This window comes from Enoplosus armatus, chromosome 20, assembly GCF_043641665.1.
Source record: "Enoplosus armatus isolate fEnoArm2 chromosome 20, fEnoArm2.hap1, whole genome shotgun sequence".
NCBI classification, from domain to species: Eukaryota; Metazoa; Chordata; class Actinopteri; order Centrarchiformes; family Enoplosidae; genus Enoplosus; species Enoplosus armatus.
In genome coordinates this window covers 11046394-11061654 of record NC_092199.1, presented here as the reverse complement: position 1 = coordinate 11061654, position 15261 = coordinate 11046394, and the positions used below count along the sequence as shown (strand labels likewise).

The window sequence follows — 15261 nt, the reverse complement described above, 5'->3', positions numbered from 1 at the left end:
CAGGACATTTTTACTTTTTAGTCCTTAAGGGCTTCTTGGTTGGTCCTCCAGTTGGTAAAAATATTTTTGGGGGGCTAAGATGTGTTTTTAGAATCAAAGTCCCCCTTCACACTCATTGTTCCTTCACTAGGATGTTTGACGCATGAAAGCTGTTTTTCGCATTCATCTCCTGAAGGAGGAGGTTAAACTTTTGAATGGAAAAATATTTGCAAATTCAGATTCTGGATTCAGGAGGAGTAGATTAAAGACCAAACAAATCATAACTGAACTTTTTCTGTGGAAAACCCGTATCAGACTTACTATTCAAAGCAGAGTATTATTTATGTAACTCAAGGGTCAGGGGGCTTGGGAGTGCATTATGTCAATGAGGGTTCTCACAAGTATAGAAATATAAATGTGTGTGTGTTTGACCCAATATCATCGGCCCGCAGAGCCAGAGAGCCCCCGCAGACCCACCGTTTTACACCTGCGTGCACAAGTTCCAGACCCAAAATAGTAGTCCACTTTTCTAGTCTTTTATTAAATAAAGTTTGTGTATATTGTATTCAATGACGGATTTTTTTTAAAGCAACACTAACATTTATTAATCTAGGGCAGCTGTATGTCAAATTAACGCTGTCTTTTCACTCGTATTTTAACATTTTCATCTGACATTTAACGTCGCGCACGAGTGCATGTAAAGCGGGGGCTGGGGCTGCTGCGCGGGGGCTGGAGCTGCTGCGCGGCGGCTGGAGCTGCTGCGCGGGGGCTGGAGCTGCTGCGCGGCGGCTGGAGCTGCTGCGCGGGGGCTGGAGCTGCTGCGCGGGGGCTGGAGCTGCTGCGCGGGGGCTGGGGCTGCTGCGCGGGGGCTGGGGCTGCTGCGCGGCGGCTGGGGCTCCTCGGCTCCGCGGGGCGATGTTTCTCTTCGGCCCGGCTAATGTGAAACTCTCGCTGACGTCACATCTGGAAAACGAAACTGGCGACTCGGAGTTTCCCGAGAAAACCTCTCCGGGTTACAGAGCAGCCGGACTCTTGGTGGTTTATAAAGAATTAGCAGCTGGGATTGAGTAACAGTTTGTCACACGGCTTCTGTTCCTACAACACCTACTTAACGCCATTGTTCCGCATCGTATTGCTGACATTTGACCCTGAAAACGACTGCACTTGAACTCAACGCTCACCTGCACCGGGTTGAAACGTCAAAACAGGTAGGAGACGTTTTATTGAAGCTGGAAGTGTTGCTCTGTTGTGGAGTTGTTGGCCACAATTAAACTTGTGATCAAACTACTCGTGTAACTCCTCAGCTATTGTTATTTCAGCTCTTCGGTCAGACATGATCACACGGTCATATATCTCATCTGCATCTACATACAGAGGGGGAAAGTATCTATACACAGTATATATACTATTTATACTACATGCTGTATTCAATTTGACGTGAAGTGCTGTACTTTATCTTGTATTTCAACTTGATGTAACTTTATATACTATTATGTCAATGTCTATTATATACTATGTAATACTTTAAATACAACAATACAGTGAAACAGTGAGACCAAACATTGCACACTAATATTACATTTTTTTGCAAGGCGTTCTTAATAAGTAGCCTACTTTTCATGTTTGAATACATTTTACTGTAATAATTAAAGTACTCACTCTAACATTAACTCAAAACTTTTTGTAATACTCATGTTAGAGTGTTTGCGGTATTGAGTGCTGAACCAGACCTGGCCTCATATTCGCCTTCTCCCTTTTTCTTGCTGTTCAGAAATTGCTAACATGAACTGATTTTCCCAGCTGCACCACAGTACTGCAGGGATCAGAGGATGATGATGCTCAGATATATATTGCTTGATGTATATTGCTTGTTTTTTCTTAAACCTTTCATAATTTAGCAGGAGTGGAAACAATAGGAGGAGTAATCCCTCCTTTTAATAAGTTGTACATGCATTAAGATTTAAGGATTTTCTACACTCAAGTTCATTCGAACATACAAATGTCAAGTTGTTTTTTATTTTATTTCCGATTTTAAAATAACTAAATGGCGCCCTCCACAGGCGAAAAGATTTTGATGACCTGAAAATTCTAATAATATTTATTTGGGTAGGCACCTGAGTTTTAAATTGAATAGATATTATTCAAATATTGCAAAACTGATCTTAATTCTTAATTAAACGTAACAACAGAATGTAAACAATCTCTCTCTCTCTCTCTCTCTCTCTCTGTTGTAGATGAGCTGGGAATCATGTTACAGTTCAGTTAAAAGGCTCAGCCCTGAAGGATATGACAGCAAACGCATGCAATGGCACTGTTGACGTGACCTTTTTTATTGCTCCTGCAGAAATGTCTCATTCTAAACCGCTGCTCATCCCATGGCTGCGGACCCAGATTGACAGCTGCAGGTATACCGGTGTCCACTGGACGAACTCGGAGCGAACAGAGTTCTCCATCCCGTGGAAACATGCTTTAAGACAGGACTCCTCCGACATTGACATTCTCATCTTTAAGGTAATCGCCGCTGACATAACGTAGCCCTTGTGTTCATGGTGTTCTACACAGTGACTGCTCCGTGGTGTAATTCTTCCTGCCTCTTCCCTGCAGGCCTGGGCAGAGGCGAGCGGCAATGGCCCGGCACTGGGAGAACCCTCAATCTGGAAGAGGAACTTCCGCAGCGCCCTCCGAGCCAAAGGCTTCAAACTGATCTCTGACAATAAGAACGACGCTGCTAACCCCCATAAAGTTTTTCACTGGCCGGATGAGACACCATCACGAGGTGAGGATCCACCTCGGCGTCTGTAGACAATCACCACTTGGTCCACCAATGACTGTTTCCTCTGATGAACTTTACTAAAACAAAAACATTAGATGTGTATAGTGACGGGTATTCACTGGCACCAGGTCTTAAAAATCCACAGAAAAAATACAAAACAGATTATTCTCTCACTTGGAAAAATCCAAACACACATTTCATTTCTCTTGCATTTTTATTCATGCAAAATTATGCAGCTTGTGTATCTTTTGTCTCATTGCTGTACTGTTAAATTAGATAAACACAAAAATCAGGTAATACAGTAAATGCACCACAGATGCTGCTCATTTATGCTCTCATGTGTGGATTCTTGATAATAAAGCACCTCTCTATCAGCGTGGCCACATACAGTACATATCTGATCACCATCTCACCTGATGTGGAGGATCACATCACTCTCTATCTTGCATACATTTACGTCTGGATTTCTGTGGTGGAGATTTGTCAAGGTAATATGCAAATGCAGAGCAGGCAAGTCAATACCATTTGTAAAGGGGATTATAAGATTAAAGGGGTGTTTCTGCAGAGAATAAATGATTAAAAGATGGCAGGCAGCAGATATTAACTGAGCTCTTTGCTTTCCCTCTCAAAGCTAACTCTTCTGCTGGATCCCAGGACCAGAATGACCCAGACTTGTTTGAGGATGTTGGCTTTCCTGTACAAGAAGTAAGTGTAAGTGTGTCGGACTTCTGGGAACAGAAGAAGCAGAATGTAAATGCTGTGTCATTATATAATTACATATGAAGATGTGTGTCCGTGATGTCTTAGAGCCAGGTTGTCCCATGCTTTGAAGACCGTCTCTATCTTCCAGAAGAAACTTTGTTTGCAGGTAAGGGAGAACTCAGAAGGTAAATTCATTGAATCATTCATTTGATAGCGAGGAATGTGGAATCTGAATATTTCTGAACTGATCAATATTTGCCATCAGAATCCACTGTCAACCAGGATATTCTCCAGGAGTGTCTGAAGGGACTGAACATTGGCCCTGAAACAGGTAGACTTCCTCCTCGCTGCTGCAGCACGAGCAGAAAAACCAGTATCCAAGGTACTTTCCTACAAACAGTTATTCAGTTTCTACAACTTTTCCACAGAGGGCACCGCAGGCTTTGAGCCTCCTCCTGAGCAACAGCAGCTCCAATACCCAGTTGTGATTGGCGGACCCACGTTGCCTGGGCAACAGCAGTATCCAGTAACGTTTAACGCTGCAGTCGGTGAAGCTGGGTTGCCCGAGCAACCAGCACGTCCAATGGAGGGAGCCGTGGGAGGGGCCTGTGGTGGGCAGTTTTCAGAGCAGTTCCTACACACCGTGAACAAGACCAGTGATAGAGACAATTTCAGTAAGTTGATGGATGTTATTGTACAAAATATTAAAATGGTTTATCTCTCATAAGGCCATTGTAAGAAAGCAGCAAGTCAATATGAATAATATCAGTCAGGATTTGCAACTTAAATAATGTGTTTTAGTACAGTTGAGAGTGGATCTGTTAAAAACCTTTTCTCACACACACCTCCTCTTTCTGAATCCTTAGAGACTCAATTCAGATTATCAGTGTACTACAGAGGAGTGAAGGTGTCTCAGCAGCTGGTTGAGAATGAAGCTGGAGTCCGCTTAGTCTACAGGTAACATCAAAATAAGGCTTTCATCACAGGAAACATGTCTGACCCCAGCTTCAAATTGACATATTTAAATGAATAGTTTGATATTTTGAGAAATATGATGTTCACTCTCGTGCCGAGACTAACTCTACGCAAACTATTCCTGTTCAACTTAAAATCGAATGAATAAATGTTCTCTCCGCATCAGCCCTGACCTCTTCGGGACATCGGTTTTGGATCACGAGTCAGGCCTGACTGTGGTCTCTCTGCCAAGTCCCGGAGTCATGCTGGATCAAACCCAAGCCAATCTGACCCAGCGCATCCTGGACAAGCTGGGCGAGGGCTTGGACGTGGGGGTGTCAGGCCACATAGTCTACGGCCAGCGGCGGGGTGAAATCAAAGCATTTTGGAGCTTCTCCAAGTTTGACAGGAGCAGGCAGCCCCAAGAGATTTCCAAACTGGAGCCTCAACCCTTGTACCTGTTCAAGGACTTTCTGCGAGGTGGGTGAAAGGAATAATTCTTCTTCTTGTTACCTGTGAATACACCTGCCGTATCTTGTTTGGTTGATGTAGTGATTGATTGTCCTTTCTCTCTAGGAATATTGGACTTCATTGAAGGCAGAGACTGCCCTCCCTGCTCCCTGTTCTTCTGCCTCGGGGAAAAGTGGCCCGACCCAGACAACCGGCCGTGGGAGAAGAAACTCATCACAGTGGAGGTGAGAGAACCTTTAAATTATTAAAACACACAGACAGTGTTGTGCTCTCGAAGTCCTTAAAGCAGTGTTTCAGTTTGGCAGAGAGGCTTTTTTTCTTTTTTACCGCACATACCTCTATCAAATTTCATGAGTGATCAAACCCTGAAAATTGCCCTCTCAGGGGAGCTGTAGTCAGCAGCACTTTTCAAGAGGCAATTTTGTCTCAGTATTGATTAATAGCACTGAGGGAACAAAGCCTGAATGCCGGTGGTGAAAGCTGATCCCTCGGGTGTAAAAGCTTTTTCTGCCACCGAGCCTCTATGGAGGAGCGCATGCTGAGAAATGAAAAGCTTATACAAAAAGTTACTTTAAAGAAACCAGCTTGACACGTCTCATTGCTCCGGCGTTCTTGAATTTCATGGCTTCTGTCAAGCTCAAATGTGCCATCTCGCTCTTGTCATTCTTGTCATCGCGTCTGACTTCTGCTCCCTGTTTTTTTTCTTCTGTCTCAGGTGGTTCTGACTTCAGTGGAGTTACTGAAGAATATGGCTGTTGGAGGCGGCGCCTCCTCCCTGCAGTCTGTGGAGCTGCAGATGTCCCTGGAAGAGATGATGGAGATGTACTGATGCACTTTGCTGTGCCTGAAGAAAGTCATTGTTTACCCATTTTTTGTAATTCTTAACTTGAAGAACATCTCAGAAATAGATGTTATTCTGATTATTGCTGTTTTGACAATTTTGTAATTTTGTATTTGTTTCCAGGCTACTGTTTTTTATTGTTTCATATTTTATATATAGAGTCATTTCACTTATTTTCTAATCTTTATACTTGGCTTGTTTTGCCCTTTCTTGTTTTATTGGTACTGTTTGATTTTAAATTGTTGTTTGTTATATTGTTATAAGACTAGCGACCACTTTGTGGATCCAAATAAAGAATAACTGTTAAGTCACAGAGATAGATACAGTGCAGGTTGTGACCAGAATCAGATCTGGAGTCAGTGTAAATGTTTTTGATCTTGTATCACGAGACAGTTTAAGCACAATATGCCGAATATCCACCTGAGCACAATCTAAGACAGTTATGTACCGCAACACACCAGAGACTGTACAGGAAAAAGTAAATATGCTGTGCAGATGTTTATTTCATCTTGATGTATTTAAGGGTCACAGCTAACCAATGAGAACGTCTATTCCCAATATACTCTGAAAGCTATAGAAGAGACTGAATGAAACTATACATTGAAACACACATAGTATATTTATTGGATAATATCATGTTATCACCATGAAATCAGTTCCTTCTTAGGATCTACTATCAATTCAGAATTCATTCCTAACTTACACCAGGGTGACCTTATTGCTGCCCTACATCATTAGTCCAAATGAAGAAGAGGTAAAAATGAGATTTTGATATCCGTTCATTTGGTTTCAGAATGGCTGGCTGGTTCTGGCTGAGAGCTACATCACCTTGTTTTCATGTCGTCCACACACTTACAACAAATATTTATGCACTGTTAAACTTTAGAAATGGGATATTTACAAAAGAAAATCAATACACTGAATGAAAGGATTTGACGTGTTTCAGTTCTTCTCTCCTTCTTCTGCTTCTCCGTCATTCTCTGACTCAGGCCGCCCCTCCTCAGAGAGGGAAGTCTCCCTCAGTCCCAACATTGGGACCAGCTTCCCCTCGGAGTCCACTCCCATCGGCTGGATGATGTTATCACTGCAAAACAAATGAATCTGCTCTCAACCTAAACTGGACTCTTAGTGACTTTTTTTTTTTTACTCTTTTCAAATTGTTGCCACTGTTTTATGCAAATAAACTTGATCTCAGTGAGCTCTGCATAATAGTGTCATCTGTATCATGAAGCTTCCTCTCCAAATTTTGAAGGGAAATGCCAACTTTAACCCATTAATTTTCAGCACATTGAAATCTTTCTCCCTTAAATTGTTTCCTCAACATGGGATGTATTTATTAAGACCATCTGAGCCAGATTTGACACACAGCCTTGTCACAGGTTTACAACTCTATCTATCTATCTATCTTTAATAGTCTGGCATTTCACTGACCTGGACAGCTTGTTGAAGAGCATGATCAGCCTCTTGGCCTCCTCCTCCTTCTCCTCCTCCGTCATACCCTCCATGGGGTCCGGCTGCTCTGCCTCCACCCGCCCCGTCACTGGGTTGATGCGATCTTTCACCTGTCGGTACTCCTCTGTGTCCGAGTCAGAGTCACTGGAGTACTGGGCGTCAGAGCTGGTGGTCCTGGACCCCCCGCCCAGCAAACCCCTGGTGGCCAGCAGGCCCGCGGCGTTGCCGTAGCCTGTGTACTTGACAAAACGACTCACTGGAAGAAGAAGAAGAGTGAGGGCGGTGGAGACAACACAAAAATTAGGGTTGATGAAAACCATATTATTTTCTGGCATTATTTTTTATCAGGTGTGTAATCTATGTACAGAAAAAAAGACATGATAAAAACTACAAACCCTTTTCAGCACCTAACTGACACCCCAGGGAGTCACTGATTACTAATAAATGTTGTGCAAACAAACAGTACTCAAAACCACAGGAACTAATTTTAGATTCTAGAGGAGGTTTCCAAATATGTCTGTGTATATATGAAGTTTCAAGAAATGTACAGAAAAATCATACACAAAATTTTAAGAATATTTCCATTGCATTGTAATGGCAGCCATTTAGGTTTGAATATTTAAAAAGATATTCAGATTCAGTGAACGCTGAAACTAGAAGATATAAAATAGAAATGTGTGATTTTGTTTAACAAAAGGTAAAATCTTTGAAGACGAGGATTTATTGTAGAAAAATTTTTGAGATTTTTGCACCTTTACCCCCCCCCCCCCCCCCCCCCATTTATAGCTCTTTAAAAAATCAGATCAAGGTTCAATGAAAAAGTATATCCATGTATTTCTGTGACTGAAAATTGTAATACAAACAATCCCCGTGACTCCAGGGAGAGAGATCTTACCATTTTCCTTGCAGAGGACAAAGATGAGGTCGGCAGCACAGTGTTTGAGGTCTGTATCCAGATGAGTCATGAGACGGATCAGGCGACTCTTCACTGTGGAGCCTTCCTCTGGCCTGTGAGACACGTCTCTCAGAGGAGGCAGGATCTAATGACGGGGATAAATCTCAATCTCAGTTGAAACAAATAATAGTTTCACATATAATCCAAATATTGTGAGAAGCAAAGTGTTCCATGAGCTTTCTCAGAGGCATCATGTTTTTGGATGTATTACATGTTTCCTGATGTAATGGCGTGTTTCTCTGTGGGCCCTGCAGCTCTCTGTCAGCAGATTGAGGATTGGTGTCAGCTTCTCTTTGATCTTATCACCCTAAGAAGCAAACAAACAAGGAAGACTGCCTCAGGTTATTTCAGTATTAGCGAACCAGTCTCAACTTTCAACTCTAGCTTGGCCACTAAGCACTCAGCCGCTTCTCTGCATATTTCTTCCTCCTTTACCGAATCCAGGCGTCTCTCCATGAACAGCACCAGGGTGTGGACACAGTCCATGTTGACCCCCTGGCACTGCTGCGAGTCTGGCTCCAGAGGCACCCTCAGCAGCACGTCGAGACACTGCAGAGGCAGCGCTGACAACAGGTTGACTGTGTGACTGTGGGAGAGAGAGTAAGAGTTGATCAAAGGGAGCACAGAGGCAAAGTATTTGGTTTAGTTTGGCGTGATGGATTATTATATTATTGTATACTGGTATACACAAAACTACAATAAGTGGTAAAAATACAAACATATACTACTAATAAAGCTGTGATCACAATTCTTTACACAACAAAATGGAGTGAGACACACAACATCTTTAAAAATATACATTTATGACCCAACAACATTAGAGGAATCATCGCTGACACAGAAATAAAATGCTTGCTCTATGCAGATAACAAGGCCTTAACTGTTCAAATTAAATTTGATTAAATCAAATTAAACAAGAATCAAATCCAGACCTCTGTAAAAATCACAATTACCTGAGAATTGAATGAGATCTACTGAAATAATAATGATATAATCTGGTTGTGGAAGCAAGAAGAAGTGAGCTATTGCTTGTGAACAACTTCTGCTTCTTTATGAAAGTGAGACAAGACCCTGATTATACAAACTGGGATTTAAGTTTTATTGAACAATCCCAAGTCCAGTGTAGAGTTCACGGTGTTCCCACCTCACATATACATAAAAAAAAAATATGAATAAGCTATAAAGTTCTCTTTTTCATTCACTGGCACGTGTTTTTATGTCAACATCAATTCTTCATCTTTTAAACTAATTTGTCAGAAACCCTATTATAACAAATATTAATTTCCCCTTATTTACCTTATTTATACCTGAACTGTACATGCTGTAAACACATGATTATATTACATAGTATCCAGATCATTTTGACAACATTATATTTATATTTATGCCCACAGACCTCATTTGAACTGAAATAATAGTTAAACTGAGAGATGGAATGAGGATATAGGCACAAACTTATATAAAGAAACAAAAGTGTGACACCAGCACCTTTAAATGCATCGACATTGTTTCAATTTTCTGTCTATCCAGCCACGCTTTAGTTCATGCTCACCCCTGCAGTTCATCAGAGTCGTCTGAAAGCGTACACTTCCTCATCAGGCAGAGACGCAGGAGCGCCACCAGGTGTCGATAAAGAGCGGCATCGTCCTGTGGGAGCAGAAAACACACAGTACACATTCTGTATTTCTCTCTATATAAGTTAAATTGGGCTGATAATGTGTGACGTACAGCTGAGAGGCAATGGAGGCTAAGGGAGGACAGGTTTTGATTAAATCTTTAACTTGAATTTCCTCATAGAGAGAGGGAGGTGTATTATGGACTATGGACTCACTGACCTCACTTGGCTCCTGCCTGTGGGTGCTGTAGGTGATGTTGAAGAGGATTTTGAGGATCTCTATGATACGCTGAGAGGCTTCCAGTGAGATGGGGGGTGCCACTGGGCCCAGCACACACTCATACTGGTCCTTCCACTGAACCTCCAGGCAGCTCTCCAGAGCTGCTGTGAGGATGGACACACCTCCCTCCTGGAAGAGCAACATAAGAGAGCAGGAAGGTGAAATTATAAACAAAACGAGAGACAGCTGAGAGGACTGTTATTAACATATTAACTACCATAATATATACTGCACTACATATGTAATACAGTAACTTTGTAGTAAGTGAGGTCATGTCACCTGTTGAAGCTGAGTCCTGAGCTCAGGCCGTAGTGCAGTGATGAGGAACATGAGGCGTAGTTCATAGAACTGAACACTGGAGGGAGATGAGCAACTAACACTGGAGGACAGACGCTCTATGAGACCACACATGAGCCTGATGGAAAAAACAACCAGAGCTTAGCTGTCTGGGAATATGTTGATTTGTACAAAAGCCACATGAAGGTTATAACAAATGAGAATGACACTGCCACTAAGATTAGCCAAACACAATTTTGATTTCATCTCAGTTTGGGATTTGCATTCCTCATGATGACCTTCAACAACCCTCTGTTAACAGGCATTAACCTGTTGCTTTAATCAAAGTCAGCTGCATGTGTATATAATCAGCCATATCAGCAAATAGTTTGTGAACACAGGGACACGTCTCTGCTTTTTCTCATTGTTGAAAGCTGGTTAAAAAATTTGAAACAGACACGTTTGCTCTTGAAGATTGATGCTTACCTCTAACGTATAACATTCACACAATTTTTCCTGTGACTAAACTAAAAATACCCTAAAGTGACTTAGGACTGTGTACATTTGACAATTATATGCAGGAAGAAACAGCTAAAAGCACGTTACAAAACAATGTTAACAATATTTGGGATTGTTGTGTGTGCATGTGTTTGTCTGCGTGCTGTGTCGAAGCCCACCTGAGAGCACTGAACCTCTCCTGTGCCCAGGTGCTGTTGTACACCACATTACACAACACCTTCATGGCCTCTTTTCTCTGTGCCTCCTCTCCTGACTCCCCCTCCTCCTCCACCTCCTCCTCTTCCTGCCCCTCCATCTTGCTCTCTCTGCGGTCCCTCCGCCCTCGCTCTAGCACCTTGTGATGGATGTTGCCTCTGTGCATTTCGTTGATGCTGGTCCTGTGGCTCCCAAACCAGCTGATGTTGTCCAGATCTCCGCTGTTGGCGAGGCTGACGTCACTCTTGGCATCCTCATCAAAGGCAGAGCACTCTTCGTCATTGGCTTCAACGTCTCCTTCGTCCTCATCAGTGCGAGACTGCAACACTTTGGCCTCGGTGAGAGAAGCGATGATGTTATCGTAGAAATCGGAGTCAGGGTCGCTGGCTTCCTCACTTGCATCGCATGTGGTCAGCCCGGCGAGTTTGGCCACTGTCAGGAGAGCGCCGTCGGTCACCAAGGGGCCCAGGACCTTTTTGTCTCTGGAGAGGATTCTCAGGGTGCGTAGAGATACTCTCAACAGGCGACATTTAACTCCTGTTCTAATGAACCTCAAGAGGACAACAACTAAATTCTGAGGACAGAAAACAGACATTTAGTCAAACAACATTCTTCAAAGGAACAACTGAATATAGGGCAAGTAGAAAGTGTCAGACACCTGTCTGAGGATGAGGCCTCGATCCTCGTGGTCGTACTCGTCACAGTCGGAGTCAGAATCAGTGTATTCCCTCACTTTATTGTTCCTGAACTGGTACAGCAAAGAATAAATAAGGTCAAACGTTTCACAGGGCGCTCTCATGTGCAACCAAACGCAACACTTGAACATTATTTGTGGCGGCACTGTACCTCTTCTAGTTTCCTTTGCTTAAGGAGGCGGAAAGTCCGATTTCAGTGAACAACGCAGCCGAGAAGAAAAAATAACATCAGTACATATTCATGTTCCCACAAAGCTGCTGAGAGGAAGTTTACTGAGGGACTGAGACAGCTCCTGAACCAGAGAGTGAAAAGGAATTAGATTGGATAAGATTATATTTTTAAAAATATATATCAAATCCATTATTAAATCAAATGAATTAAGTTAAATTAAAAATTTAATCAAATTGAATTTAAAATATCTAATTATACTAAATTTAAGTGCAATACAATAAAGTATGTTAAATTAAGTATCAAATATTAAAAAATGTTTTGGGAATTACTTTTAGACCAAAAACTTATAGGAGTCCTAACATCTTGACTGACGCAAGTCTCTCCTAACTGAGCTCAGCTACTACTTTTGGCCTGACGCTCGTGAATGCGGCCCCAGATCAGCTGTTCTGCTGTTCAATGGCTGCAAATGACAGAGCTGAAAGTGTTGAATAGATTAACACGCAGTGTGTTGGTTATTCAATCGCTCTCCCGGGGCTCAATCTGCCTGAGCATGCAAGGAGAGAGGATCAGGGACAACTGATACAGCAGAATTACTAATCACAAACAGACTGTGGAGCGGGGGTGGGGAGGGGTGGATGAGATGAAGGAGTGGGGTGAGGGGGGTGAGCAAAGGTGAGGTTTAAGGAACACAGGTAGGACTGAGATGAACTTACTTTCCTGCGGTCCCTCTCCTCTGCATCAAAGAAGAAGCACTGGGCGTACTGTAGGAGAGAAATGACGACAAAATGATGGTCTGCAAATGTCACAGGCAGCAGTGCAGCATCCGGACACAAGAACGTGTGGCCTTACCTCTTTGTTGAACTCCTGCAGCTGCGCCTGAACACCGTTCTCATCCCCCTGCTTGATGCACTGGATAATCCCCTCCAGGTCCACGTCCATGCTTCCTGCGCGCACACACACGCACAGGGAGAGGAGTTATCATTCAGGCCATAACAAAATTAAAGTTACACAACAATAAGGATGAGGACGGCGGTGACAGAGGTTATACATACTGACAAAAACACATTATGTATAATACGTTTGGTCTGTTATTAACCCAGAATGTGGAAATAAAGAAAATAAATGTGACATTAAAGGGCAGAAATGATAGACTTTCAGTAAAATAACCATCCTACCATCTTATCTTCACAACAGCCACATCAGTTTGATCAGTGAAAGATGCTTCCTGGCTAACGAAAGATGATTCTGTGTCTTTTACATGACAATCGTCTATACTGAGATTATATACACACATAATAAAGACTGCAGACAGATTATTCCTTATGTTTGTTTAAACTTACCTTGTGTAATTCACGTAATCCACCAGGTGATATACCGTAGGTGTGCTGTCACCGCTCCAATTTGACTTCAGCTGGCTTCCCAGTGTTTCTCAGTCCACGTATGCACAGTGTACTACGCTCTGCCTTTGAATTTGCTTAATTCACTTGCTTTCCAGTTTCCCTCATGCACTCAGCATATCTCTGTATCTCTCTCTCTCTCTCTCTCTCTCTCTGTCTCCCTCTCTCTCTCTCTTTAATCCAAGAGAGATGCAGGAGCCATGGAATGGTTATGGTTATAATCCACTAATGGACTCTAAGCTTATATCTCTCAGCGTTGACCCTCTAACCTACAGGTTTTCCAGACTTGGTGCATCATCGTGCTGCTCATTTCTCTCTCTCTCTCTCTCTCTCTCTCTCTGTCCAGCTTAACACACTCTTTCAGTGAAATCTCCGAATAGCTTGGGAATCACTAAAATAACCATTAAGATTTTGTTTTCATCACGCTTCTCTGGCTGTTGCATAACCACACTGGAGCTACTGATGGCTAAGCTGAACTTGGAAAACATTGCTGAGATGTGCGTCTGCAGAGCCACCTAAGATAACATCAATATTGTTACTGCTAGCGTACAGCTTAAAATGTGTCAAATCAAAATCCTTCCATTGTGTAAATGAAAAGGTGCGGTGAATTACATATTGTGCATACAGTATTATAATGCTGTTTGCATCTAGTCCCACAAGATGGAGCTATTTTCATGGTTGAGTCAATCCAAACATGAAGTCGGAGGAGGTTATTTATCTCTGGCACAATGTGTGTGCTAAAAACTTCATATGGTACCGATCTACATCAGATCAGCTGTAACGTGAAATACATCTGCAGTAAGGATGACAGCAAACACTTTACTCGAACTGACTTTATTCTAGTATATCAGCAGTTTAGCTAACCTACTTTCCACTGTCACACACAGTGTACTGTAAAGACAAAGGAGATGTTAACACACTCCTTGCAAAGTGTCTTGAGTGCCCTGGAAGACTAAATCTGTGAGAAGATGACATGCGAGTGAATGACAGGCTTTCCTGGCAGGATGCTCACTCTTGTGCCCAGTGGGTAGAGGAAACAGGGCCGGGAGGCTGAAGTGGCCTGTCGGTGGCTGCAGGTTCACAACAACAGGATACACACTACGTCAGCAATAGTGGGAGAAAAGTCAGAGGAGTCCTGACAAAGTGTGCTAATGGAAGTGAACACATATTCCTTCAAGATGAATTAAGACACTGAAGACGCAGGAAATCAACAAGTCAGAGCTACAAGACTGATGACCCACAGTAACCTTTAAAACCAGTGGAAGAAAACAACCGTTGTCACTGACGTATGCAATCCAGGACTTTCTGCTTTAATCATCCTGACACACACTGACATCATGACTAGCGGTCATAACAGTCGGGACACAATAAACTACATGTAGCCTAAACTCAACTGGCCTCTGTGAGCTTTCAAGGTTTGTTCCACTTTAATAAGGACCTGTTTTGGACAGAGTATTGATCTTAATGTTTTTGTTTGATGTATATTTTTCCCCATAAGATGAGTCGATAGTATGGCTAATCTATGTTATGGTAAATATCTGTAAGGTATGGAGTCAATGGGGCGATGTGGAAGCTTCAAACATCTTGTGTCTTCAGTCCCCCTATTTAGCATTTATAACCAGTATATAACATTATATTCCAGCCTCCACTTATGTGTTGTTGACATATACATTAATAAACACTTATATCTGCTTACAACTACATTATAGTGTGTTATAAAACATTTATTAAATGCATGTAAAATTGGGGGGGTTAAAGTACAGTGTTGGAAATTTGGTAAATGATATGATGGTAAAATATATTTGCATATTCGTAAATTCTGGATTTTTCAATGAGAAAAAAGTAGATTTAGTAGAAAAGCAGAAATTTAGATTTGGTGTATAAAATGTCCGAAAATAGTCAAAAAGAATGCCCATCACAATCATACTATTATATAATAATACTAAAGCCCAAGGTGATGTCATGAAATTGCTTGTTTGTCCGAC

At 42.3% G+C, this 15261-nt stretch overlaps 2 protein-coding genes across 2 annotated transcripts; one reads left to right on the top strand and one right to left on the bottom strand.

Annotated features, from left to right (window-relative positions):
• The first annotated feature begins 2325 nt into the window (after positions 1–2325).
• Positions 2326–5838, top strand: irf3 (interferon regulatory factor 3). The gene is made up of 10 exons (XM_070926706.1): positions 2326–2490; positions 2584–2755; positions 3384–3457; positions 3560–3620; positions 3720–3785; positions 3883–4128; positions 4321–4411; positions 4596–4888; positions 4985–5103; positions 5595–5838. Exons 1-10 carry the CDS (start codon positions 2326–2328, stop codon positions 5706–5708), a joined length of 1401 nt encoding a protein of 466 aa, XP_070782807.1. The 3' UTR covers positions 5709–5838.
• Positions 5839–6320: 482 nt separating this feature from the next.
• Positions 6321–13255, bottom strand: LOC139303098 (chaperone Ric-8A). Its single transcript, XM_070926805.1, has 14 exons — positions 13220–13255; positions 12729–12823; positions 12593–12640; positions 11859–11876; positions 11671–11760; positions 10976–11586; positions 10302–10437; positions 9963–10151; positions 9680–9774; positions 8563–8713; positions 8339–8434; positions 8068–8212; positions 7152–7428; positions 6321–6804 (listed from the first exon to the last, which is right to left on the bottom strand). The coding sequence occupies exons 2-14, from the start codon at positions 12816–12818 to the stop codon at positions 6663–6665; spliced, it is 2088 nt and encodes a 695-aa protein (XP_070782906.1). The 5' UTR covers positions 12819–12823; positions 13220–13255; the 3' UTR covers positions 6321–6662.
• Positions 13256–15261: the final 2006 nt, after the last annotated feature.

Bases quoted from the DNA above. Each gene is read 5' to 3' on its own strand.
- irf3 (XM_070926706.1), top strand. From the start codon at position 2,326: ATGTCTCATTCTAAACCGCTGCTCATCCCATGGCTGCGGACCCAGATT. The intron at 4,889-4,984 runs GTGGGTGAAAGG...CTTTCTCTCTAG, and splicing joins GTTCAAGGACTTTCTGCGAG to GAATATTGGACTTCATTGAA. The intron at 5,104-5,594 runs GTGAGAGAACCT...CTTCTGTCTCAG, and splicing joins AGAAACTCATCACAGTGGAG to GTGGTTCTGACTTCAGTGGA.
- LOC139303098 (XM_070926805.1), bottom strand. From the start codon at position 12,818: ATGGACGTGGACCTGGAGGGGATTATCCAGTGCATCAAGCAGGGGGAT. The intron at 12,641-12,728 runs GTAAGGCCACAC...TCTCTCCTACAG, and splicing joins TGCAGGAGTTCAACAAAGAG to TACGCCCAGTGCTTCTTCTT. The intron at 10,152-10,301 runs GTGACATGACCT...TTGCTCTTCCAG, and splicing joins TCAGGACTCAGCTTCAACAG to GAGGGAGGTGTGTCCATCCT.